At 37.6% G+C, this 26,380-nt stretch overlaps 1 protein-coding gene across 3 annotated transcripts in view; it reads left to right on the forward strand.

Moving 5' to 3' along the window:
- Positions 1-26,380, forward strand: part of MTA3 (metastasis associated 1 family member 3) — a 167,606-nt gene that overhangs the window by 102,379 nt on the left and 38,847 nt on the right. For 2 of the 3 annotated variants that reach the window (XM_058020133.1, XM_058020135.1), the window contains exons 17-19: positions 5,070-5,101; positions 12,416-12,570; positions 17,302-17,329. In XM_058020133.1, coding sequence (XP_057876116.1) covers positions 5,070-5,101; positions 12,416-12,570; positions 17,302-17,329 — 215 coding nt within the window. The remainder of the gene's footprint in view (positions 1-5,069; positions 5,102-12,415; positions 12,571-17,301; positions 17,330-26,380) is intronic. The other variant, XM_058020134.1, reaches the window with a different exon arrangement.

The following is a 26,380-nucleotide window of genomic DNA, read 5'->3' on the forward strand; positions in this document are numbered from 1 at the left end:
TTTTAGTTACTTCCTGAAATATACTGCTTTTATGCTTATATCATTATGGGAAATACTTAAGAGCTTAGTCCTGCTTTTCTATACAGAGTCATTAAAACCATCTCTGACCCTCAAGAGATTGACCTAACAACCTTTTTACATTAAAATTTTGCAACTTGCACAAGAGTAGCCAATTTCTCTCTATTTTCACTGTGCAGTTGGAAGCAATAATTTAAAATATTTATTAGGAAACTAAAATGCTCTAAAGCTTACATTTCTGTGGTTAGTAAATTCACTTGTTTTTGCAGAGGTACAAATCATGATACTGAAGATGATGAACTGCTGACAACTTCCAGAGCCCAAATAATGTGCCTGGAAAGTGACACAGGCCTTAATTACCCCAGGATGTTGCTGCTGACATTGTCAATCATTTGTAGAACTAAGCTTCTGCATCTCATATTTGCAAGTATCAAGTAAATTTTTTCCCTATTTAAATTTCTGTGTTATAAAACAGTGAGTTGATGATTCCCCACTTCCCTCATCGGTCTTCATTTCTCCAAACCCAGTGATGCAAGTGATGTTGTGACTTAACATGAACAATAACCAAGTAGGAGGAAAATATTTTTGTCTGAAAAAATAGAAGAGAAATACCTTTTCCCCCTAGAATTTCTTAAAATTGAGAAAATTAGTTCTTGTCTCACAATGTACATTATCTCACATGTACATTGAATTTACATTACAGTTATCTTCCAAGTATTTGAGCTCCTTTGAGTACAAATAAAAGGACAGTCTTCCCTTCTCTGTCTGATGACTGCTTAAACTGCAGGGTATTTTTCAGTGAGAAAAGGTAAGCAGTGTAATTTGCCCACAGGAGTGCTTGGGAGGAGCAAAAGCATTTCTGCAAACCCAGGTTGCCTTGGATTTCCTCTGAGAAAGAACTGTTCCTAAGCACGTTGTGTATTTTTTAAAATACAGACAGCGATTACTTTTGTTATGCCAAAGTCAAAATACAATATCCATTCAACTGAAATTCTCAGGTTTACTGTGTCTTGAGAAATGTGTATTATTTCCCAGGGTGAAAGTACATTAGAAATTGAATAAAGCACTATTATTGATTCCTTTGGCACTTATTCCTTTCTTTCAAAAATCTCTCTTTGGTTTTGTAAGGCTTCTTCGTCTACAATTGATTCACAAGAAAAGCAAAAAGCTAGAGTCACATTCATGCTTTAAAGCACTACTTGGAGAGTGCCATAGATCACTTTGCTTTTGTTGTGCCAAGGCAATAAATGCTTATAAAATATTGGGGTGTTGCATCCCTGAACTCACCAGTGCACACGTGTTTCTGGTACCACTGGTGGCAGCAGGGATCAGAAAGAGCAAGGCAAGTGGGATCCCAGGTGGAGGGAAGGGCACTTCATGGTAAAATGCTCCATTTCTGCTGTGGAGTCAGTGTTTCTTGTTTTAATATACAGGTATTGTGTAGACGTGAAGCTGCAGTAACATTGGATTTCCTAATTGGCAGAATGAATCAGCTCTTCAAACAGCAAACAACACTGTAATTAAGTTAACATTTAAACCACAATGCAAATAGCCAGAGCTTAATTCCTAGAATCACTACTTTCCCCTAGTATTATTTTAAAGATATACAGTTGCAGAAAGAGAATCCTGTTTGTTTGATAACAGGATTAGCAGCATATTACCTCCTGAATTATGGGTTCTGATTCAAGATCTGGAGTTCATATTCACAATGCTTCTGTGTATGATTACTGGCAAGTAGGTTGATTATTTTTTGTAAGCTGTGATTGCAGAGCAATAGTTCCTAATAATTTTAGTACATAATGCAGTAGGGAAGGCATCTTTACAAAGTGCTTAGGCAGTGGAACTGGAAAGATCCTGTGTCTGGTCTGTGATATTTGGTGTGGTTTTTTGTAGAGTTTTTTTGCAAAATGGGCAATCCACTTCCCTGGCACTCACTGCCCTTAAGGGGAGAACCAGTCTCCATTCTGGAATTCCCTTCCTACTGAGGGGTGCAAGTACAGATCACAGTTCTTGCTGTAAGAACTCACTTATAAACCGAGTGTCCACTCATGCCAGTTTCCCTAAAATTCAAGCCAGATTATGTCAATTCCCTAAAGCATTGTAGAACTTGGCAGATAAAAATGAAAATCCAAAGCTCCGCCTTCTGTTCTGTTCAATACCAAGAATTTTGTAGTTTTTAAATAATATCTGATGCCCTTGAGCTGCACTGGAGTTTGCATTAATGTGAAGACCCTATGTAAAGGTTTCTAATGCTGTGTGACTGCCTTTTAAAGCAAGGACTTCCTTCCTTAGTCGCCTTAGTTAAAAGCGTTCCACAAAATTGGCTGATGTGTCCATGCATAAGTGTTTTTCAGAACCGGCCAAGTCAGGGTATAATTTTTTTTCTGGAAGAAATTGGTGTCTGCTCAGTTCTAAAGTCTGAATATTTGTGTATCAGAGTATATAAGAGTTTAAATTGTGTAACAATGGCACCATAATTAGTAGCCTTTGTTAATCCTAGAATCTCTTTATCTGCTTATTAAAGAGTTCTTTTCCTACCTTTGTATTTATGGATATAGTCAAGTCTCTGCTGTTTGGCAACTTAGATGATATTTCAGTATCTACAGCAAGGAAAATACATGCAAAAAAAAAGAGAATGAGTCTATTGCATGATATAACAGGCATATTTACAAATATAACATCTTTTTTCACTCCTTTGCTGGGTTTTATTATTAGATTATCAATATTTTAATATCCTGGAGTTAACAGCTGCTGGCGCTGCATTAACGGCGTCTGTCAGGTTCTTGTCAGAAATACACCGTTTAACAATTTCCAGGAAAATTCAGTTGTTCCTCAGCTCATTTTAGGGAGATCTTCTCAGTTTCACAGACAACTGAGTGAGAGCATGTCTGTGTATTTTGGGACAATCATGGCTAAGCACAGTTTTTATAGATTTGGCATATAGAGCTATGCCAACAGCACAGCACCTCTGAGTAAGAGGGAAGGTTTCAAGTATCTCTGTATAAAAAAAGTGGATTTTTGGTTTGTGGGCTTTGATCATTTTGGGAGTGACTGAAAGCACTCTGTAATGCATCTCTCCTCTATTTCAAGAGACAAGAAGCCTCATTCTTTGTGTTAAACTTTGTGGATAATTCTGCCTACATTCGGGATTCTTCAGGAAATGTTGTGCTCTTGGAGATAAGGTGGTTGGATGTTTGAGATAAGGTGGTTGGGTGGGTTTTTTTTTTTCTGGATATTTATGCTTATAAATTGAATGAATCTTTGTCTCAGCTATTTATTATTCCATTAATGCAGTCTCTGTGTTTTCCCAGGAATTTTCAGGTCCTGAAATGTTATTTTACCACGATGCCAAAAAAAAAAAAAAAGTTTTAATAACAAAAATTACTCTGAAGAAAAAAATTTAACAGATTACAGAGTTCTTCACTCTACTGTGACCTTCTCTTACTCTGTAATAGTGCCAAATATGTTCAAGTATCAGGAAGCAGTAGATTATCACAATATTTAGTTCTTATACTACCAGTTTAAAAATTGCCTTGAGGACTAGTGACCTAAATGTGTATTTATAAATGATAACTTTTGCATGAAAAAAGAGGGGGAAAGAGGGCTGGTAGAGGAACACACAACTGAGATATTGCTGGCTTTCGGTAGGCATTCACATTACAGTACTGTCAATGTGACCTTAGTGATATAAATATTTCTTATTTAAAACTAAGGATGAAGACTTGTACAAATGTAAATGTAAACTATATACTGGAATTTCTGTTGAATGTTGGAGTTTAAAAATAGTTTGAGATGTATAAAATGGTTTACCTTTTTTCTATCAGTGATTGAACTATACCTTCAGACTAAGGTGACTCCTCAAAATGAAAGGGAAATGCCACTTTAAGGGTGTAATTACTTTTTTTTTGAGAGAGAGATATGCAGCTGTTCTCATGTCCTTTTAATCTCCTTAAGACAATTTTAAACAATAATAAAATCTCTCAAGAATTCTTTGTGTAAGTGATACTAGTCAGAAACCCTCTAAGTTGCAATTTGGAATCAAGACAAGAATTAAAAAAAGTAATTAGAATTTATCTTGCTTGCAGAACTGAGACTCTGCTGATTGAATTCATTCAGACTTGTGTACATTTTATAAAAACATGTGGTTTTGATGAATGTCCTTTCCTTAAGGACTCTCTATAGCCAACAAGGTGTCCTATCCAAATTTTTGAGCAAGTCTGTGAGACTGGTGGTATTATCATCTTTCATCTTATAGACCAGCAGTGGGTTTCCTTGTGGGTTTTTTAAGTACTTATGCTTTGTTACTGAAGTTGCACTGCTTTGAAAAAGAACAAGATCTCTAATATGTGAACTGTAACATTTTAAGCCAAAGAGAATGTGATTTATGTTCTTAGGGAAAGTAAAAAGCAAAAGTAATCTGAGTTAAACAGCAAGGTGAAATCTATGTTAATTATTGGCCTAGTAGTGATTGCTCTGCAATTTGTATAAATATAACCATGAGCTCAGTTGATTGACTCCTGATTTATCATATGGGAGACAATCATTAACTTTTGTGCATGTTGCATTTCTCAAAAAGCTTTGTCAGTTTCAAACTGAGCATCCACCTCAAAATTCTCAGAAAAAGGGTTGCCTAGTTTTATAAAAGCTTTTTTTTAAAATGGGAACAGTAATTATGTTGATACTATCTGTATTTTTGTCTGCAGAGCTAACCCCTTCATGATGCCATATGTTGAAAGCAAAATGAAAAAAACCTCACTTCTTCAAACATGAATTATGAATTAGTTCCATTTTTATATTTTCTTGCAGAAGAGGATAATTAAGCAGAGAGAACGAGTGCAGTTAACAGCATATTATAGCATGCCATATATATTCAGGACCAATGATGAGTCTCATGCTCATTTCATGAGAAATTTTTCCAGTCTCTGCATTTTTGATGTGTTCATTGTTGTAGCTGAGCAGTAGCATCTTAGCCTTCAGGGTGAGCATCAGAACATAGGGCTTTTGTGGATAAAGAAAACATTCTAATGTGCTGTGGTTCTTTTATTTTCCAGAATCATCCAGCCATACAACAAGAACAATCATGGTAAGTATAGAGGGAATTATAGGTATTGATCTGCCTGTAGCTATGATTTTTTCCTTTAAAATGAAGTAGATATAGTAGTATCCTAAGCCATTGGCTTCTTTTTTAATTTTTTTTTTAAATTCCACTATCATTGTAGACATAAAATGAGTGTATTTATTTAATGAGAAATCTTGGGGAAAAAATCAGAGATTAAAGAGCTTAAGAGGGAACAGTGCTGTCAGTTTGAATAGCTGAAAAATTCAACTACAATTCTATGTTCTATGTTTAAGTGATTTTTGATTATGTCAAATTAATGTCAATAAAATTTCTTGCATTGTATCTATATCACATGGGGCAGAGCACATTTAAATAGAACAATAGTTGAGTAATTTTTTGCATAACATTCCTTAGAGACCGGTTTCTAACTTCTCCTTGAGTTTGATAATTTGGTTTCCAGAAATGGGAAATGTTTAAGAGGATAGATACACCTTCAAAAATGAGATTAGAAAGCTTTATGTAAAAAAATGGCACGCACTTAGTAACTATCTTGCATTTTTATAGAGTGAGAAATGTTGATCTCTTTATTTTTCAAACTCATAATAAAGTTAGGTAAGGGCTGAACAGCAATTCTCATAGAGAAAACTTTTCTCAGTCTCTTATGATTGATGACTGTCCTGTGGGTGTTTGAGGAGAGGGCTTTCTGCTTTTGAAAAATATCAGTTTTTGAGAGGAGTGTTGAAATTTTAGAATAAGGCTCAGCAAATCATGACATGAGCTTGTTTATTTCCATTCCTACAGTTTTTAGGGCGTCCCTTCAAGTTTATATCTTCTTTATGTATGGCATTTATGGGACAGGTAAATTCCCCCATGGATTTCTTCATTCTGCAGGGGATAAAGGGTTAATATAGTTCATTGCCTTTGTCATCAATGGACATTAATAATCCAGTGCAAATGAATTATAAATAGGTAAGGACTACAGAGCACAACAGATTTCAAAACAGTAGAGATGTCTGGAAAAGTGATGTTTCTGTTTCCTACTGGATGTGATGTAATCCTTCTTGGTCATGAATTTGTTTTAAGTACACCCATTTCAAAAGAAGATATTTAGTTATTCAAGTGTATTCCTCTGCTATAAAATTTTGGAAGGGATTGAAAAACTTTTCAATGTTTTTTTCCATTCTGCATTGGTTTGGGAAAAAGAACAGGACAATTGTGTTGAAGCTGGTGAACCCTTGACTCTGCTTTACCTTTACTCTTTTTTGTCCTATTAATTGTACTCTGGAGATACTCAGTCTCTCTTTTCTATTAATATATCAGAACAGTTCTAAAATCTGAGCCAAAAGAATGAGGAGTTTTCCTATATATTTTTTCTCTCACACCAAAACATGTCCTAACTTTTAAAGAGAGAAGGAAAAGGTTTTCAAATAACATGAGTTCTTGTGGTTCCTGTGTTTTAAACCTCTCGAGACCTCTCTGCTGACAGCTCAGATGGCTCAGACCCCAAGTGAATATTCTGCAGTCAGTGTGCAGTAATTGTTCATTGCACTTGAATAAATAAACATAGAAATAAAGGTAAGTATTCTTCTTAGTGAGAAATTGTTACAGCAATGTCTGCTCTACTCTGCATATAAAGCATAACTGAATGTGTAAAAGAAAATTTCTTACTGCCCAGTGAGTAAATAGAAACTGGCAGGAAAAGCAGGAAATATGGTATTCCGTGCATTAGAAACAGTATGAGACGATACATCTGATACAGATGTAGTAAAGCAGTGCTGCTGAGAGCCAATGTAAAATGCTACTGTAACAAATACTTACTCTGAAGTCCTCTCTTTCTGACTGATTACAGTTAGATTGTAACATAAAAAGTTAAAGCATTACCTGTAGTCATGAGAATGTGAGAGGTACCACAGCAAATTTGTGTTACTGCCTTGGCTGCTTTGATGTAAAAGAACTTTTGTCTTACTAAGGTGAAGTTTTTGCACTTCTTTAAAGTTGCATTTATAGGGAAGGCATTATATCTGATCTTGTTCCTTGAAGATTCAGAAATAATGTAAGGCATTAAATCTGATCTTGTTCCTTGAAGATTCAGATTATTGCTGAAGTCATAGCCAGCAAGGTATAGAGTGTGCTCTGCTAAAAAACAAAGTCCAGTTTTTCTGAGGACATTACAAGAATTTTTCTTCTGTATTTAAATACAATGATAATTGCCTGTTTTTTGTTTCAGATACTTGTTCGTAAAAATAAAAACCCAGAAAATATTTTAAGCATTTGTGTGATAAGGGGAGAGGGAGAGCATGCTCTCTTTTAACTATTAAATAAATTTCCGTTTATTTTGTGCATAGTTGCCTAGCTTAATCTTTCATTACTAATTTACTGATTTCCATAAATAACTGTTTACTTCAAAATTATACCTTCTATGACATGATGTATTCAGAGGTTATATAGGTTTTGTGTGCCATATATGACAAACAGGGACTATAAACATTGCAGTACTTTGGCCCAGAAGCTTTGGCAAGTCAGCTGTCATCTTTTAGGAGGGTTGTTTCCTTCGGGGTTTTTTGGTGGGCTTGTTTCCCTTGCACAGAAAAATGATTGCAGCATTACATTTTCAGCATTTTCACATAAAACACAGAATTTTCAGCGTTACAACTATTGTAGGTGTTCGTGAAAGGTTTGGCAGCAAATCCAGAGGTTCCGAAGTTGTACTTGTGTTGAGTACTTGCTTATTTTCTTGTATATGATCTGTTGTTTGAACATCTTTCATTTTTAATAGCCCTTGGGTTTTTTAATGAAATTCTATACCCAAAGTGGTTGTGTGCCTGCATACTATTATCAACATTTGCAACTTCATGCTGTGTGGAGATTTTGGGTATTAATTTTTGCATTCATCTCTCACTTCTATGAATAAGTAAACCAGCTCCAACCCTTGATGCTTATTAAAGGTATAATGCTAATCCCTTTGGAAATAGGAATACCTCAGGTGTGGCAAAAGAGAATCAATATCTGATTAAACTTAAGGTAATTCTAAACTTGTTTTAAATGATATATTGTATAATTAGGTCAATGCAAAATATATGGAACCAATTAATATGGGTTATTTCCAGTCATCTGAGCATAGCTGATTTATTCTAGTGATTTCTTTCTCCTTGTAGAGAACATCTTTTGCTCTGCTTTCAATTGATTTTTTTTGTTTTGTTTTGTTTAAAGATACAACAAAAATACCCTAAAAATGTTAATTTAAGGCAAAGGGAATATTTTCCTTTTAGAAATAATGGGGGGAAAATAAGAAATCATAAATAGAAATCCGCTTAGGAATTTATGGTAGTCTAGTTAAACATTCCTTCAGCCATTGTACAAAGGTTCACTGTTAATTTTTACTCTTTGAATTACTGAGTGTTATGTATTTATTTCAAAGCTGAATGTCTTTTCAGACCTGAGTGTCTTTTCAGAATTTTTAGTGGCTCTCAATGAATAAATATTTGACCACTTATATAGCAATATAAAAAACTGGGCAACTTATAGGCAGGAACCTTGGCTAGAATTTAGGAGCTGGGGCCCATTTCTGAATTTGTATAGGATTCGTCTCTTGTCTTACCATTATGCATCTCAGTGTCCTTGTACTTCTCTGGGAGCCAGCGAGGACAGGAGATGTACTCTTGATAATAAAAATGCTATGTTGAGTTGCCTCTTTAATTTAAGTTGTTTTTGGGATAGTATCCAGACTTCATTGGACTCACAGCTGCCACTAGAGCAGATATCATGGTTATAGTGATCCTATGCAGTCATTTCCTTGGTTTCCCTGCCACAGCAAAGCCTTATGCCAGGTGTAGCTTGTGTTGAAAGACCTGATTTGCAGTTGTAACTCAGCACTGCTGCTCCCAGAAGATTTGACAGGGACAAAGACATGTAGCTTCTTTGTGAAGGGATCACCTGTGTTTCTTGGAAGTTGGAGGTGTCTCAGTTGTCCACTGTGTGCAGATGGGAAATTCATGCCCTTGCCAGGTGAGTTTTGATGAGCAGCACTTGCAAGCAGCAGAGAATGGATCAGCAAGGGGCAGGTGGAGCTGCACAACAACCAGCCTTTATGTAAAGTCCTCCTTGCTGAAGACCTTGGAAGGATTGCCTTTGGTCTGTGAGGGTGCACTCACTCTGCAGCTTGGACACCACCTGTTTGACAGGTGAGACTCTTCCCAGAGATAACCCCCTAATCACTGAAATATTTGTGTTCTTTAAGGGATGGAAGTTTGCCTGAATCAGAACTCCCTTTGTCTTGAGAAGTTTTTCTTCCGAGTGCTCTCAAAGTTTTTTCTACTTTTGAATGTGGAACAGTTTTGTCACAGATGAACAAGAGATCTCAGTGAATGTGCTCAGACTGAGGTGAAGAACTTGGGAGAAAGGAGTCACTCATCCCAGAGGAAGATTTGTCCACACTGCAAACTCCTGATGCTCAGGTGCTGCTCTGATGTGGCCCTGGCATGCAGACCCTGAACACCAGGGGCTGTGTTGCAAACTCAGAGGGCAGCTCATTAGTGATGTACAGAGTCAGAATCAAAGCAGAGCAGCTGATTGCACACGGTGGTGTTCTGAGGAAATTACAGAAGCTTTTTGCAAGCAGTTTTAAATGAGAAGGACTTCTGTGGTAGCGCAGGGATTATTCTTGAGGCTTTCATAACCTTTCTGGCATAACTGTGTTCTAGGAGGGAAAATTTGAGTTCATCATCATCATAAAAGAAAAGCATTTAATGAGTACTTTGTATGAAAGTTAATTTTGCTCTTGGTGTTGATATTAGTGTGACAGTGCCATTGAATGCTCATTTTCATATGCGTGGGTGAATATATTTTTTGAGAGGAACTAATGAACTGATTTCCTGGTCAAGAGCTTCAATTGTTTTTATTAACTTGAAATTAATGTGGGCCCTAGCACAGACTGGAGAACAATGGTCTTATTTTCTCTCGTCCTTCTGTGAAATGTAATTAATTTCTTCAAATAGCTTGAAAGGGCTGGGGTAGAAAGGAAATAAAAGAGAAAATTCTAACCAATTTGGTGCAACAGAAATGAGATGATATTGTAAGCCTTGTGACGTTTTCTATAATGTTATCTCTTGCCCAGAATGAGAGTTGGGGGCTAATAAAAGTAGAAGGAAACAGAAGTTCAGAATTAGTTGCAGAATCTGGCTCTGCTAAGGGAAAAAGTGTTGTGAAAAGACAAATACTTTTTCCATCAGGCTTTACTGTTTTTCAGAGTTTATGCTGCAGGAAAGACACTTTTTGTACCTTGTACATTTTCTGAACGTTTTTTGCCTGCATTTCTTATCTTGACTAAAGGAAACATTCAATGGTGTACTAGAAAGGTGCCTGGGAAAAGATCTGAATCTTTACAGGAGACACCTTAAACCCATTATTGAGTTGGGAAGCACAACAAAAATATACCATTGGAGCCCTTGAATGCTCCTCTATAGTGTGTGGCACAGGAAATTGCCAGATACAAATACTGAATGGGAAATCTGATGTGTGGCAATGTTTTCCATGCATGACTCCTTACTCTCTTTTTGAGCACCACCCACTGTGTACAAGAAGAGATCAGCAGTCAAAAACTTTCATGAATTTCTAATTTCATAGCAGCTATGTACTTTATCCTGAATTTATTCTAAATAACAGCTGAATTACTTCTTGTAGCATGTCTTTTAGGTATTTTTCCCCATCAGAGCCAATATGAAAAAATATGTGAAAGCTAAACTGCAGTCTAGACACCGATTGAAAAAATGGAAAAAAGTAAATATTTTTAAAGGGCTACAAAGATAGATTAATGATCCTATGTGCAACAATTAAATTCACCCTAAATCTTCTTTGTTTTTAAGACAAAGGAAAATAGTTTAGGTCTAAGAAAGATTTATATGTGACTCACTCAAATATGATGTCTTGTTTCTGCTCTTCTTGTTTGGTTTTGTTACATGAGATCTAAGGAACCACCGAGATGGCTCAGTTACTCCGAATAACATAATGGATAGATGGAAATTTTCTGTCCGATGCATAAAATTTGTCCTGCTGGAGAGAGCAAATGGTGTGGATCAGGGTTTTGTCATTATGTGAATATAATGCTTTGAATGTGGGTGTAAGAATTGTTCAGAAAAAATTATGCTCTTGTTTATATTTTCTGGATTTTATGTTTTTATTACATGATTTAAGAGATCAGTTCTGTGCTCTGTTCTGCTGGTTTTGTGGGTGCTACAAGTCCCTTCCTTACTCATGACTGTGGTGTTGGTCCCCTAATTAGGGGCTACGCCCACGAATGTGCAGCACTGGGTGCACTTGAGGAATGTTACAAAATGCTATTAGTAATGTGGAATACTGGTGTTATTTCACCAAGAAAATAGTACTTCTTCCTAAGAAAACATGATGCTGAATCCATGTGAGTTAAAGTAAGCAAATTTTCATCTTTGTGTAATGTCTTCTATCATAACTGGTTCCGTCCAATTGTTGTTAGTCCTGCTGCTAATCGATTATGTGGGAAACAAGATTAAGATTTCCAAGATTCACGTTTTTGTCATGGTGTATTCTTCCAAAACATTAGCTACAGATGATACAGAAAACATTTCCACTCTCTCATGTGTAAGAAGGCAGCTTCTCTTGTTAGATCTGAGTACTTGCTCTCATTGCACAATTACTCTGGGGAAAGGTTGAGAGGAAAATCAATGCATCATTTTCAGTTTGATGTTATCAGCTGTGAAATGAATGCAGATGTATTGCAGATAGCTCTAACTAGATAAAGACCAGTGAGTAAACCTAAGAACCATGGCATCAACATGGTGATATACACCTTTGTTTTCCTGCTTCCATTCAGGTGAACAGCAGGACCAAACCACTTATCATATTCAGCGACTTCTACTTAAAAACAAAAACAGGCAGAGTAAGGACCTGCAAAGTGAGAAGTATGCATTTTTTTGAAATTAGTTTAGTGCCATAGTTGGATGAAAAAATAGGTCTTGTGTCTCATTGCTTGGGAGGTTAGTTTTTTTGCTCATAAAATGTTAATTCTCTCCTAAAATCAATGGATTTCTGTTTCTGAATTGCTTGGTTCATAGCATCGACTCATGCCTCAATATCTTTTTGTATAAATGGCATTAGCAATAGTTAATTCAGTTTTTAAACAGCTTTAAAACCTATGCATACAACATGTCAATGGGCACAGGTAGGTTGTTATCTTGCCCCCAGGTAGTGATTGAGGCAGATGAGCTGGGTTTTGAGAGGTGTGTAGGCTGCCCTTTGCAGAAGAATTAGTTAAGGGAATTATGCTTATTCTCAGACAAACACCTTTCCCTTTCATTGTGATTTCAGCATGCTGCTCCCCACATCCACATGACTAATGGGAAGGCCTTGCAAGCCAGTGCAAGTGCCATTAAGACCAGCACCATTCCAGTGATCAAGAGCCAGAGGCAAAATTGGCTTGATGCTTCAGATGATGGTTTCTTTATAGCTACAGAAGAGACCAGGTAAGAAAACATGAAATCTTAGCAGGGAATGAGGCTTCACTGCATACGTGTTACTGATCCATTATTTCAACAACAGTTTCTGACATTATTATCTGAGGTTGCATTACAGCAAAGAGCCATGCTTGACACATGCCAAACTTTGCATTTCCTATCTACTGATATTATCAGCATTTCATTAATAACACTTAGTGCTACTTCTTTGTGGCAAAGATTAGAACTTTTAAATTTCACTCATTTTAGTTCATATACAATGAGGTTTAGGGCACCTCTGACCATCCAGCAAAATATAAATGCATCTACAGTGTAGGTTATCCTCAGAAATTTTCAGAACCTGAAAAATAGTGTACAGCAGAGAAATACACAGCTGATAGCATCTTTTCTGGGCTAGAAGTTGATTTCCTTTAAAAGCAACTGAGATTATAATCTCCTTCAACCTTTCATTTACAGATTAATTGGTAAAATTTAACAAGATTTTGCTTTCCCCAAAAGTGCTTGATATCATGGAAGAGTCACTATTTTTCTGGAGGTTCCTCTATTCTGTTCTTGTCTTCCCTGTCTGGCCCTTACTTGATTTAATTCAGACTAAGACAAGAAGTTACAGTCATTTTTATTTTTATTTTTATTTTTTTTTAGGGGCCTGTTATTTAAAAACCTTTAATATCTTACTTAATTACAGCAAGTAACATCAGACTGTTCCTCACTTCTGTGATTATTTCACAAGCCTAGAAAATCTGGTAGTTGAAGAAAAAAGAAAAATGTAAATAAGAAAAAGAAGGAAGAGAAAGAACATATGGAAATATAGAGATAAACATGGAAAATATGCACATTTAATCCTATTAATGGCAGATTCAGTTAGGAAAGTTAACATACTAGCACATGATAATCTGGTGGCTATTTCAACATAATTCCTTATGGCACTTTTTGGATTTTTTTATGAGGAACAATTCAGAGAGAGTGGTAAGAGGCTGCTGAGCTGATGAGTTCTTAGGCTTCTGATTCCAGCCCAGATTGATAGCATTTTGAGATATTTGATACAAAGACTTCAGTAATATCAGACTAATCCCTAGCAATTGGATCCTGAATGTGGGACTGATTACCTTTTGAAGTTTTGGAATTTTCAATTTAATTTTTCCCCAGTTTTATAGAGAAGTGCCTGTCAAAGGATGAGAAGAGTCTTACATAGGCAGTGATCTTTCCACTGATCTGGGAGGCAGCCCAGACAACTTTCCTGGACTAGACATTTAAAATGTAGGTGGTTGAAGTGTAGTGGGATAAGTCCTGGATTTGCAAATCACTCATCTGTGATAGCTCTGCTTGTTCCCATCCTAGGAAATCCCCCTCCCCACTCCCAGGGCTGCAGACCCCATGCCCAGGCCAGGGAGAAAGCAGAGCTGTTTCTGGCTCTGCGGCCAGGGTGGGCACAAACAAGGTTTGTCCTCAGTTAGTGCTCAGGGGTCTGTGTCTGCTCCTCTTCTCCAAATAATGGACAGTTTAAAATAACACTTGAAACCTCCTGGTATGGGGAACAGAGGGAAGTTGGACTTCACTGAACTCCTCAGACAAGGAGGTGCCTGAACATGTGCTGCTACATCACTCTGGCAGGTGCAGGAGCAGCACAGCAGCGAATGCTTTTCAGCCTTTGAAACTCTATTTCACATGACATCTGTTCCTTGTCTTTCACAGAGGTTTTCCATTTTTTCTTTTGTTTTTTGGCGCTTTCCTCTTCTCATACCATCTCCATTGACTCCTTCCCTCACATGTGTCTCTTTTCTAATTCTTTCCTTTGATTCCTTTCACCTTTACTCAGTGATTATTTAAATCTGGAGTAGCTTGTTCTCCTCTGGGCTCTGCAAGTCTCCAGCCATTTGAGCTCCAAGTGGAAAGCCCTGCCTGGTTCTGCTGCTAGGAATGCCCCAATGTCCAAGAGAACAAGTAAATGCTCTGTTCTTTGAGGGCAGCTGGAGACAGACAGCAGTGTCTGCCAGGCAGTGATAGGAGATCACAGCTCAGCACTGCCTGGACAAAGTTGGATGCAATATAATTGCAATGGGAAGAGATGACCGGGGAGGAGATGTTTGAAAAAGCAGCACAAAATTTACCCAGTCCTGACACAGAATGAAAAAGAAACCCCACAAAAAAAGCAACAAATAAGAATAAGCTGCCAGGGAGCAGCCATTAGGTTCTGAACATGTTCTGAACACTCAGGTCAGAAATAATCACGCCATCTAAGGTCACCACTGGTTCTTTAGGGAACTTTTTTGTGCTCCATCAGGATCCAGTCTGTTTTATCATGTGAATTTGTTCATTAAAAATACACATGAGAGAGACACATGCTAATTACAGAAAAAGGAAAAATATTTTTCAGTGTAATTGAAGTCTGCAAAAAGCAAATATTTATTAGTATCGTTTGCAACAGTCCGCAACAATTTTCATTTCTCTGTCCTAAAATATTTTTTTGGTCTAGTGAATTAATGTTTAAGATGCACATTTCCATAAAATATCAAGCAGGGAGTCTAGAGGGTAAATTTTCACAGAAATTTAGCTTAAAAAGCCAATAATAGACTGTTGATATTTGTGGAGGAAAAAAAAAAAGAGTAATAATATTGCTCCTAGACTAAAACAGGTGGCACCAGTCTATTTCATGCTCATCAAACCCAAGATGCACATGAGAATTCTCAATTTTATTATTTATCAATAGATAAGGTAAATATCTATTGTTATCTATAAATATTATTAATGTTATACCATCATTATCTATAAATATCTATATAAGGTAAATATCTATTATATATTTATATCTATTTTTTATTTATCTATTTATAAATATCTATTTATTAAATATTTATTTATCACTCAGTTTCAGAAGAAATCTTATTAATATTAATTTTAATAATCACCCTTTCCTCTCTGAATTTAATCAGCAGTATTATTTCTGTATAGCTCTTTTGTATCTAACTGCTCAAATATTTGAGATATTTGTACCAATGGATGTGAAATATTAAGAGCAGTGAAAATAACTATGGGAATTATATATCATCTGAACTTTCCATGGTAACCCTTGGAGTTACCCTAGAATTTTAGGGCAGTGCCCCTCTCTCTACACTCAGGCCGCAATTCAACAATGCCTGCAGGTAGTCTTAAAAATTAGTGTGAGCTTGTGTATCGTGGAAACACAAGAACTGGAGTTTGCATCTCAAGCTGAACATATTTTTGGGTGCTAATCTGCCCTTCTGAGTAGAACAGGAGTGTATTCTATATCAGTTGTAATGCACATCCTCATCCATTTCAGCTTTGTTTTTGTTTTTAAGCTGTAGATATTTGCAAGCCATTTCCTCCCCCATTGTTTATCAGTTTCTGCACATCTGGGAAAAAATAGCAGCAGAATTCCCATTTGTGTTTCCCACCTTCCCAGCCCGATGCCCCTGCAGAGCTGGCTGCACACTAACACGGTGCTGAGCCCCAGTCCTTGCAGCCCACGGCCACTCTTGGGGACAGACAGGGTTTTTCCATCTGTCTGCATGTTAGAGCCTTGAAGGGATCACCCTCATGAGTTTTGTTATGTCTGTATGTGGATGTCCTTCTGACTACTGTCAGCGTGCTCAGTGAATTTTGCCAATGAATACAGAGGTCCCCAGTTCTGCTGTTTCCTCTCTGGTGACAACCTGCACTCTTCATTCCACACCCTCCCTGGTGCCTGTGTGAGACCAGCTCCCATGGGATTTCCCTGCCCCTGATCAGACAGGCTCATAGCAGGGATTAATCAGGCAGAAAACCACATGGCAGTTTGAGAACACTTACCTTTTGATATTACATGGTAATTTTATTGACCTTTACTGGATTTAATATTTTTATATTTTTCTTTATTTGTATCCCCTTCAAATGAAAAAGAATTTCCTATTCCCTATTGTAAAATAACTTGCTCAAGATTTTATTCTGAAGTGCAAATCTGTTTACACAATTCATTGAAAAAGTCACTCTTTAAAGAGCCTCATGTTTATCACTGCTCACCAGAAGAGTGTCCTTACTTTTTTAAAATATCCTTAGATATTAGTCGCTGGGATTCTCCTAGCACTACGCGCATGCTTTAGGATAAGCCAGAAGTCTCCTAATTATGAAGTATTTTATTCATTTCTTTGTACTAAATCAGCTTTGCTATAAGGAATTTTTTTGGGTGATGTGGATTCTATTGTAGGCCCAATAGAGGTCAACAGAGAAAATTACCATATGGTGAGGAACTAAATTCTTTATACAGAATTGCTGTTCTGGGAGTTAATAATTGAAAAAAATTGATCATTATCGTCTTCAGAAGCTTAGTAAAATGTAATATATTGGCTTAATATATCTTGAGTTATATATGATATAAACATAACCTTTGAATCAAATTAATAATATTACTGTTGAACCATTCAATGTCAAGGGGAATATATCTGTTGATGAAAACTTTTTCTCACCAAAGCTAGGTATGCAGTGTGCCTCTATTTCCTATACACAGGCTCTGTCCCTAACAGAGTGCATGTGCATGCCAGTGATCACACTTGTGTAGGGACAGCTAAAACACGGGCTGGTAAATGAATTAATTTTTTTTTCAGCATTTGCATTATAAGAAATGTGTGGAAATGTTTGGCTGCCTGCGCTATAGCAGCGGATTCTATGTGCTTCCCCTTCATGGGCCAAAAAGCATATTTGCATATAGATCTGCAGTTGAATGACTCAATGCTTGTTTCCTTTCAGTGCTGAAGCAGTTAGAAACCTTCTCATGGTAAGTGCAACTCCATTGGGAATGAGTTAACTGCAACTGCTAAAATTAGAACCTGATCTTTAGCTGGTACCAGCAGACATGGCTTCCTTTTTTTGCTGATAAAATGATTTGAGAGGCATCCCTGTGGCAGCATTATAGAGGCAATTTTCTTATCCCTCACTTCATGTTCTATCTCCAAAAGGCAAAATCTTCCATTGGTTTGTTGAGGTGCTGTGTAAGGATATTACAACTGCTGTGATAATTACCTGGTACCACTCATTTTTATTTATGCATGTCTCATAGCACACACAAAAAAAACTTAAAATCTAAAGTTGCATGTGGAGAAAGAAGAGAATGTGAGGCTGACAACCAGCTTCTGCAGAATGCTGAGTCTTGCTGTGCTGTCAGTGGTCTGCTTCTCATGCAGAAGTGGGGGAGAGCCACGCTGGTGCCCATCACCCTTCGTGCTCCTGCACGCGCTGCTGGCCCTCTCTGCAGTGCAGCTTTGTCCGTGGAAAACCCACCCTGTACCTGGAAGCACAAACTGAAAGCCTGCTGGAACCAAAGCCCAAGTTAAGAGTTGTGGGAGACCTGCCCCTGCCCCCTCTCTCTCCCACATGTTTTAATCCAGGCTTAGGCAAGGCCATGCTCAGTGCTTGAGTTGCAGCTCGTTGCCAGGAGAAAAGGGAAAACTGGGGGAGTAAGGCTTTGGTGCCTGGGGTCTGATACACACTGCAGAGCTGCAGGTCTGCATCTGAGCCAGAGTTCAGTGCTAACTGTTCTGCTCCTCCTTCCTCTTCACATGTACAATTACTATCACACAAATGTCCACGGGTATGTTTACTCTTTCCTTTACAGTTAGCCCTAACTGTGCAAAAAAATTGTGTGCCAAAACAAAAAAAGGTGGTTTTGGCCTTTGATTTTGTAAAGATGAGGCACTTTGATTTGATCCTGGTTTTGAACTGCACCACACTTGGATACTGGGCATGGTGTATTTTCATTTCTTACCTGCATGGCACCATGGCCTTTAGACCCCACTCCTGTAACCAGCTGCAGGAAGATGCCTGGCTGCACTTGGAGCATCAGCTGCAAGCCTGACAGTGGGATGAACCAGCTCTCTAACAAAAAGCCATATCAGCCTCCAAGGATGTAATTTTCCATCTCCTTTACTTCTGTTGTATTATATAGTTGTCATGCATCTTGAAAAGCAGGGATTACAGAATATATCCCTTAGAATTCCATTTAATCCTTGCTGATAGGATTGCAAATATCTTATTGATTGACCACGTCTGAGTCCAGGTGAACTGACAGCTCTCTCCAGTCTGTGACAATACTGGGTGTGAAGAATTTGGGGAGGAATTGTCCTTGCTACAGTTTAGGAGCCATCCTACTTGGTTAACTTCCATTCAAAGCTGTTATATGCTCATGAGAGAGCATAACAGTTTCTATGAGATGTTATTTTGATCTTATTTCATGTGGTCTATTCATGAATGCTGTGCACTGTTCACATCTTCCAAGCCATACTTTTCTGAGCCCCAGCTGAGGTACTGTGGTATGCGATCACAAGCAGCAGTATAGAAACTAGATCATAATCTCTTACCATTCATTTCTCATTGAGCAGCTTTCACAGATCTAAAGACTTTTTTTTCTTTCAGTATTTACCTACATGACTTGTTCCTGTTGGACTCTTTATAGTACCTACTAAATCACAGTAGCACTATTGTGATAATGCAAATGTTTGTTTTTAAAAGCAGGTTCATTCCATGGAACCAAACAACTCATTTGAAGAATGTGAATATTTTTTTAACTTAGGGAATCATGGCTATATACAAGGAAAACATGTTCACAAAAACCCCTCAGAGCTCAGTGTAAGTTGTGCTGCTGGATAGAGCTGGGAGATTTGAAAAACACAGACTGTTATGGGGTTTGCTTTATCAGTCTTCAGAGCAAATGGAATACAATCCAATTCTGGTTTGGAGCTATGGATTAATCTTCTCACCGTTTAAATGGAGTTTCAGTGGCACTGCAGTAAGCTGCTTGCCCTGTTTAAAGCCACATGGCAGTGGAAGGATGTTGCAGTGTTTGGAGTCTTGCCTAGGACCTGGAAAACCATGATCCAGTTCCCTGCTTCCTCACAGACCTCCCATGACAAGTCAATCAGGTCTTTTAAGTCTGTATCTCCAAGCATTTATATACCTAACTCCTCAGACACAAAATTAAGAAGGTGCTTAAGTGCTTGCTAGAAGATTTGGAGGCAAAGAACAGGTAACACCTGTTCTGAAGAATCAGATGAAGCCTCCTCATTCTTCCAGAGCACTGCTCCACATGGAGCAGGTCAGAAGCCTTAGAGGGAATCTTCTTTCAAAGAAAACTCTTTACCTTTATTGGTAATGAAGTCTCATGGAAATGCCACCCACAGGAATCCAAAAGCTGTTGACTGAAACTGGATGATTTGTTAGTTTCAGGGTTGTCTGCGCTGATTAGTAGGTGAAAATTAATTAGCACAGAGCTTTGGTGATGACCGCAGGGAGGCTGAGGCTAGGAACAGATGGCTGTAAATGACCTAGTTACTGCTGCCTGGAAAGTCACACCTTTGGCTCTTGTGAAATGATCTTGCCCTGTTGTGAGCAGAAATTCAAATATGCTGCCTCTCCAGGGGGGCTTGGATACCAAAGTTTGCTTTGTAATTGCATCTTAGGTCAGAGCTTGAATGTGGCTAATTCACATGGCTCAGCTAAAAAACACAGGTGCATTTAGAAGGGTCACTCCGCCACTTGCAATCTTCTCCACTGCCACTGACAAATGTTCTCTCACATTCATACAGTAGGTGCAGAAATAGCGAGAAAATTTTATATTTGGGAAGGGAAATACAATTTCCAAAATAAGCCCTTTTGTAAAATTTTGTTGTCTTGGGAAACTTGGGAGGGAAACAAAACCTCAACAATTTATATGAAATACAGGGACAATAAATGCATTAAGGATTGCCTTAAACATAGATGTTGCTGGAGAAGCTCCTATACAAGCACTTGACTTTTCCAAAACCAATGTTTTCTTTGGTGGACCTTCCAGACCCAATTCAGCAACGCCCTTAAATCTAATCCTGAGCTCAGTCCATCAGCTAAAGTATATCATATAGTCCCCAATACACCCTATATGTCTGAGGTTAGATTGGGATGCCATGCATCTTTAACCTGTTCTTTTAACCTGTTTTCTTAAAGTTCTTGACAAATTTAGAGTTTCCTGCAGTATGGTTGGCAAGGTTTCAAAAGGTTTTTTTCAGAAGCTGTTTTTTGTGTTTGCACAGAGGATTTGATGTAGCTGAACCCAATCCTCTTTATCGAACGTTTTAACTGAAAGTCTTTGGGCTTAGCTTTTTGTTAGCTTGCTGCTTAGCTTTTTCCTAAATCCACATACCCAGTGGGAATGTGTCATCTTGTAATATTTGGCTGCCTTCTATTGTGGGAGTTAAAACCAATTTGGTTTTGAACAAGAAGAAATTTTTCTATAAATAAGCATCTTTGTATGGGAAGCCAATTTCTCTGGGAAACAAAGCAAAATAAAAATGCAAACTTGTTAGACCAACATGCTTAATATCAAAGTAAAGATAGAGATAACATTAATTATAAAATTGTTACCTATAGTGAGGCCAGAGTAACATCAGCTTAGGGCTAAAATTAGTCCACTCTCACCATTCCTATGCATAAACCCTATTAGTTTCTCACATTAGATCTTAGATACTGATGATTGTAATCCTCAAATACTGTTCAATATCACTGTTCAGATATATTTTTCACTTTTTATGATTCCGGTGCTATGTGAGCAATAACTCATAGAAGTTGGACACACAGTTAAGAATTATTTCATCTAAAGGCAGAGAAATACACAGCAATAATGTACATGTAGGCAGGAAAATCTTGTAAGTCCTGTGGTGAACACATTGTTGCTAAAGTTAAATAGCAAAAAAGATTATAAAATTGTACTGTGGTATGTTCAAAAATATGGTGTCAGTGATCCTCACATTCTTAAAATTCACACAGGTCTGCCCACTAAATTTAATTTCTAAGTTGTCCTCTATCAGAGTCTTAATTTCAAATTACAGATAGAGGATTTAATTCTGAATTAGTCCATATTTCATTGTATCTATTTAATAATTCATTCTCAATACTTTCCCTGACAGTTTGGGGTTTTTTTAAACTCATGACCTTCTGGCATAAATGTAGGTAAGGCTATGGAAAAACAAGCATTAGTTGGTCTCTTTTTGTGAAAAAAGCTTGCATAAGTAACTACACAGGCATTTTAAATATAAAATACCATGGAGAACATATTGACTGTGACTGTGAAAGTCAATCACAGAGATAACTAACAGCTCTTGTCAAACATCTAAGGAGATTTGACTGTCTGTTTTTGTAACTTGTGCTATGAGTAGAGGCTAAAACATTTACTTGACAAAATACTATTCAAGTGTTTTTCTTGTAAAGAAAATACAGATCCAAACTTTAAAATTCCGAGGTTGCCTCTTGTTGTGAGACACCAGACAGTAATTTAATTCAGCCTTTCTCTAGCTCCACCATTTTGTAAACTTGAGTGATATTGGTGTACACCTACTCTTTAGGATGCTGTGCAGTTTTTAAATAGCCAGTCCCACAAGAACTATGAGATACTGATGTGAAAAGTGCTGGCCATAAATGTGGAGAACAGGATGAGTGGCAGAAAATGAACTTGAATAGACCTTTGGTCGCACAAATATTTTTAAAAAATTTAAAAAATCTTCAACCTTTGACATGAAAATGACGGTAGAGATGAGCATCAAATCATTCTATGGCAAAGCTTTCCTCTGTCGATGTCACACTACAGATTTCTAATCCATATTCTGCACTGGAGCTTCTGTGTGTAGAGAAATGCTGATTATGCAAGAGGTTGATGGTGTGAAGAAATGCCCCAGGGGATGGGCTTGTGAGGGAAATTTGGCTCTCCAACTGTTTCTGGTAAGACTGAATAATTTTTATTTTTCAGCCCTTCCTTAATAGCAAGTATCCAGGATGCCAAGAACCTCCTCCAAATATACCCTATTGGTACATATGTTATTCCAGGAAAAGTGTATGCATAATTGATAAAATGGAAGCATATTGTCAATCTTTTTGAGCCTCAGGTAATATTATAAGCTGTAATATTGTAAATCACCGTGTACTCTAATATTGTAAATCACAGCGTTCAGGCCAAAACCTTAATTGAATAAGCAAGGTAAGAAAAGAAAGACAGAAAAATACTAATAATATTGTAGAAGTATAGCATCTCTTTTTTTTCCCCCAATGAAAAATATAATAGGGAGTTTTCTGTTGTCTTGGACTTAAATAAGCATATTTAGTTGACACAATATTTTTGAAAGTTTTCCATGCAGTATTTAATGTTGCTGGGGAAATGGCACTTAATTTTTGTAGCTCAAGGCTGGAAACAGAAGTTTTATGTTCTGTACCTTTTTGACATTTTAGAGTCTGGGATAATGCTATAATTGTGAATTAATATGCAAGGTGTTTGGCGAGTAGTTGAGAACAACATTGTGCTCCACTGTTAGCCAGCTTGCTCTGGTGCACCTTCTCTTTAGGTTCTTGCTTGTCTCAGGAAAAATTATATGCTTCCAGGTGGGTAAATTTTTCATCTCATAGCAGGTGATGTTTAATCCATATACAGAATAGCCATCCTGCTGCAGAATAAATAGATGATTTTGAAAATTCCTCTTGGTAGAGTAGGAATTCATCTTCACCCTGTTGATATAGTTAGGAAAAATAAAGGATTTGCCTTGAAATCTGCTGGTGTTTGTGCCTGTGAGCTGTGGAAGGATTTCTGGCTCCCTGGATTCCCAGAGTGTATTGACACATCTGCAGTGATCTGTGTGTCCTTCCCAGGGAGGAGAGGTTAAGCAACTCTTTATTGGATAAAGCAGGCTTCCTGCCTTGCAGGCTCTGCAGGGTAAGGTAACTAAGGGGAGGCTAATGAATTTCAGATAAAGTGCAGAGCAGCTGTCCTGTAGCTCAGGTTACAAGTCTGTTGTAGCCTGAGCCATTGTTTTGTTTGAAGGAGTATCAATAATTTACTTTTTTACCCATTCCATCAAGCTTCCTTTGCTAGGACTTAGTAGTTCTATTGCACTCTAAAAAGTTGGATACTGGTGAAATGCCATGAATTCTAAGAGAGGCTTTTCTCCTTTCCTTGAGGGAAGGACTGTTTGAGGAACACAGCCCTTTGCATGGCTCTGCCATCATCACTGCTGTGTGTGAGGTGCTGTCCCTGCTGAGGTTTGCGAGCTCAAAACACAGGGAAAGTTCATGTTCAGTCTGTGGTGTCCATCATTCCTAGACTAGATCATGGAGTTCTCCAACTCTTTCTACCCCTGGTAGGGCCTCAGTGCTTCTGGCTTCTGTGAGAAGTCAGCCTTGCACCCAAACTGATGTGTCACCTTTGTTGTCTCAGCAGTAGGTGACCTTAGCCTCCTGGTGCTAAATACCAAGCTCACAGGTGAACTGTGAGGACAATCTCACTGCTGATTGTTGGGATGGAGATTTATTCATCATGCCATGACCGGTGTATGACAGCATCTCTTCATAATGTTTCTTAGGGGTTAGAAGTTTTTTTCAGTTCCAGTATTCAACTGAAAAACGAATAGTGGTGCTGAGAGTAGGACTTTGTTTCTTTAATTCCTTCTCTACCAAAGCACTTTAGAATATTAATGAAATATTTTCAGGGGAAATGAAAATATGGAAAAATCTATTGAACTAGTTGATTGTTCCAAAAGTCATGACAGTTGTTTGCAATTAAACTCTATCGAAATAATTTCCACAGTAGATATTTCAATAGTAGATCAACCTGTTGTTCCTGGCACTCTAGAAATGCACATAAAGAGATGATTTATGCTCCAAGGTGATTTTGATTGAAATCAGCAGCAGGTAAAAAGAGACAGAGGTGGCTTTTGCCATACAGTAGGTCAGGCATGGCACAGCCATAGAAATCTGTGCTTTAAACCCTAGACCTGGGATTTCTCCTCGCAATAAAGAAAATGCTTTAACCCCATTATTAATGGCCTTCTATACACACATAGTATCTATAAGCTCTTGCTTTGAAACACAAAACAAGGGAGAACCCCTCAAGATGATGCAGTACTTGAAAAAATACATTATCTTAAGCTGCTTAGGAAGATCCGATGCTGTAATTAGTAACTGATGTGTCTAAAAGTTATTGTTCATAGAGAACAGTGTTCTATTGCTCCATAAATATTGATAAAATAATGGCAGATAAACACTAGCAAAGGAAAACATTTCCTTGCTAGGAGGAGAAAAATAAGATAAGCTCTTAAAACATTTAAATAATGTTGGCGTGTCTACAGCAGCACCTCTTTAATCTCATAAAGGTTATATCACTCTATCTGCCATCTGCATGGGTTTTATAATGCAGCTATGTGGCTCATGGCAACAGCCTTCCAATAGTCCCATGCTTATTAAAGTCTTCCCTTTGGTTTTTATAAATTACCACTTCCTAAGGCCCTTATTTTTAAAAGGTGTATCAGTGTCAACCCACTCCTGCCTTCCAAAACTATTTTTAACTCGTTTCTGTCATGTTGAGGTTCACTTAAAATTGAATGCAATATGGGAAAGTTTCATCCTGAAAGTGTTGAGGGGGAAAACAAAATCTAAAGCAGCAAACCAAAGAGTTAAATGAAATAGTTCTCATTTGCACACAGGTAGAAATGTAGGAAGTGCTGTGAGTCCTTCAGTCAGTAACATGTCAGGTTTCTAAGGATCTGTGCCTACAGCTTCATCCCAGTTAAATTCTCTTTCAGCAGGCAGCACTGCACACATTATGGCATTTCACTACGTTTAAAACCTGTTGATATTAATAAAAAGCCTATCAACTTTCTAGGATAGTACCCCCTCCTGTAATTTAATTCACTGAATAGTTAAAATATACCTCTGGATAAGAGAAGCCTTCAGAGAAGTAAGTGATTATTTAATCTAATAACCACCAAAGAATTATGGTTATTCTTTTAAATACTTGTTTTTTCTAAGTGGCCTTGATTTTGCACCAAAAATTTAGATTGCACAAAATTTATATTGCCCTGGAACAGCAGCAACTTCACAAACATTTCTGTAGAATACGTTTTCTTCCTTGTTTTCTTTCTGAATGGCTCTGTGGTTAGACTGATTGCAAGTTTCACGCATAATTTGTGCCAGAACACAAAATTCTGCCAGCGTTGGCAGTATTTATGCATCTAGCACATTTATGTTGCTGTTTACACTTGGAAAGTCGTAGCAGAATACTTCACCCCAATGGAGAGATTCTATGGAATTTCAACTATGATTGTGCAGGAAATCAGTTTTCTTATGCCTGCTGCTGACCTGGGGGTGCTCCTTGTGCTCCCAGCAATTGGATAACAATAGATTTCCACAGCACCAGTCCTTACATATGAGGATGTTGCTCAAATGTCATCAGTCTAAGAAAGACTCAGGCAAAAATATCAAACTAATTTAGGGAGAGTGAGGAAAACAAAACTGTGTCCTTGAGTTTCAGACTCTGTAGCCAGGTTTGTATTAGGTAATAGTGTATTTTTAGTGGAAACAGAGCACCAAAAGCAATTCTGGACCTTGATATTTAAGAGGAGTTATGGGCATCTCACAAGTGCATGTATGTTGAAGGCAATTCCTCTTCCTAGGAAAAGGTTTCTTTCAAAACAAGGTTTGTCATCTGCTGAAATATCAGCAGGCATTTGCATGCAATTAATTTCTTTCACTGTGTAACTTCTTGCATAACTTGTATTTATTTAATATTTCTTCTTAAGTCCTGTTGGTACAGTTGACAAGACCAAAGTCAGCGCAGTCATCACAACTCTGAGTCCAATGCAGAGGAGGCAACATGGATGCACAACAGTTTATATATAGCACACAGTAACAGTCTGTATCAACAAACTTAAAGCAGGCAATGCCTTCCAGTCCTACTAGAACAGGCTTGAAAACACAGTCTTGACTAATGCCAGTTGGAGGCCTCTCTTTATGCGACTCAAGTTTAAAAATTGATGCTGTTGTA

The sequence above is a fragment of the Melospiza georgiana genome, chromosome 3 (assembly GCF_028018845.1).
Source record: "Melospiza georgiana isolate bMelGeo1 chromosome 3, bMelGeo1.pri, whole genome shotgun sequence".
NCBI classification, from domain to species: domain Eukaryota; kingdom Metazoa; phylum Chordata; class Aves; order Passeriformes; family Passerellidae; genus Melospiza; species Melospiza georgiana.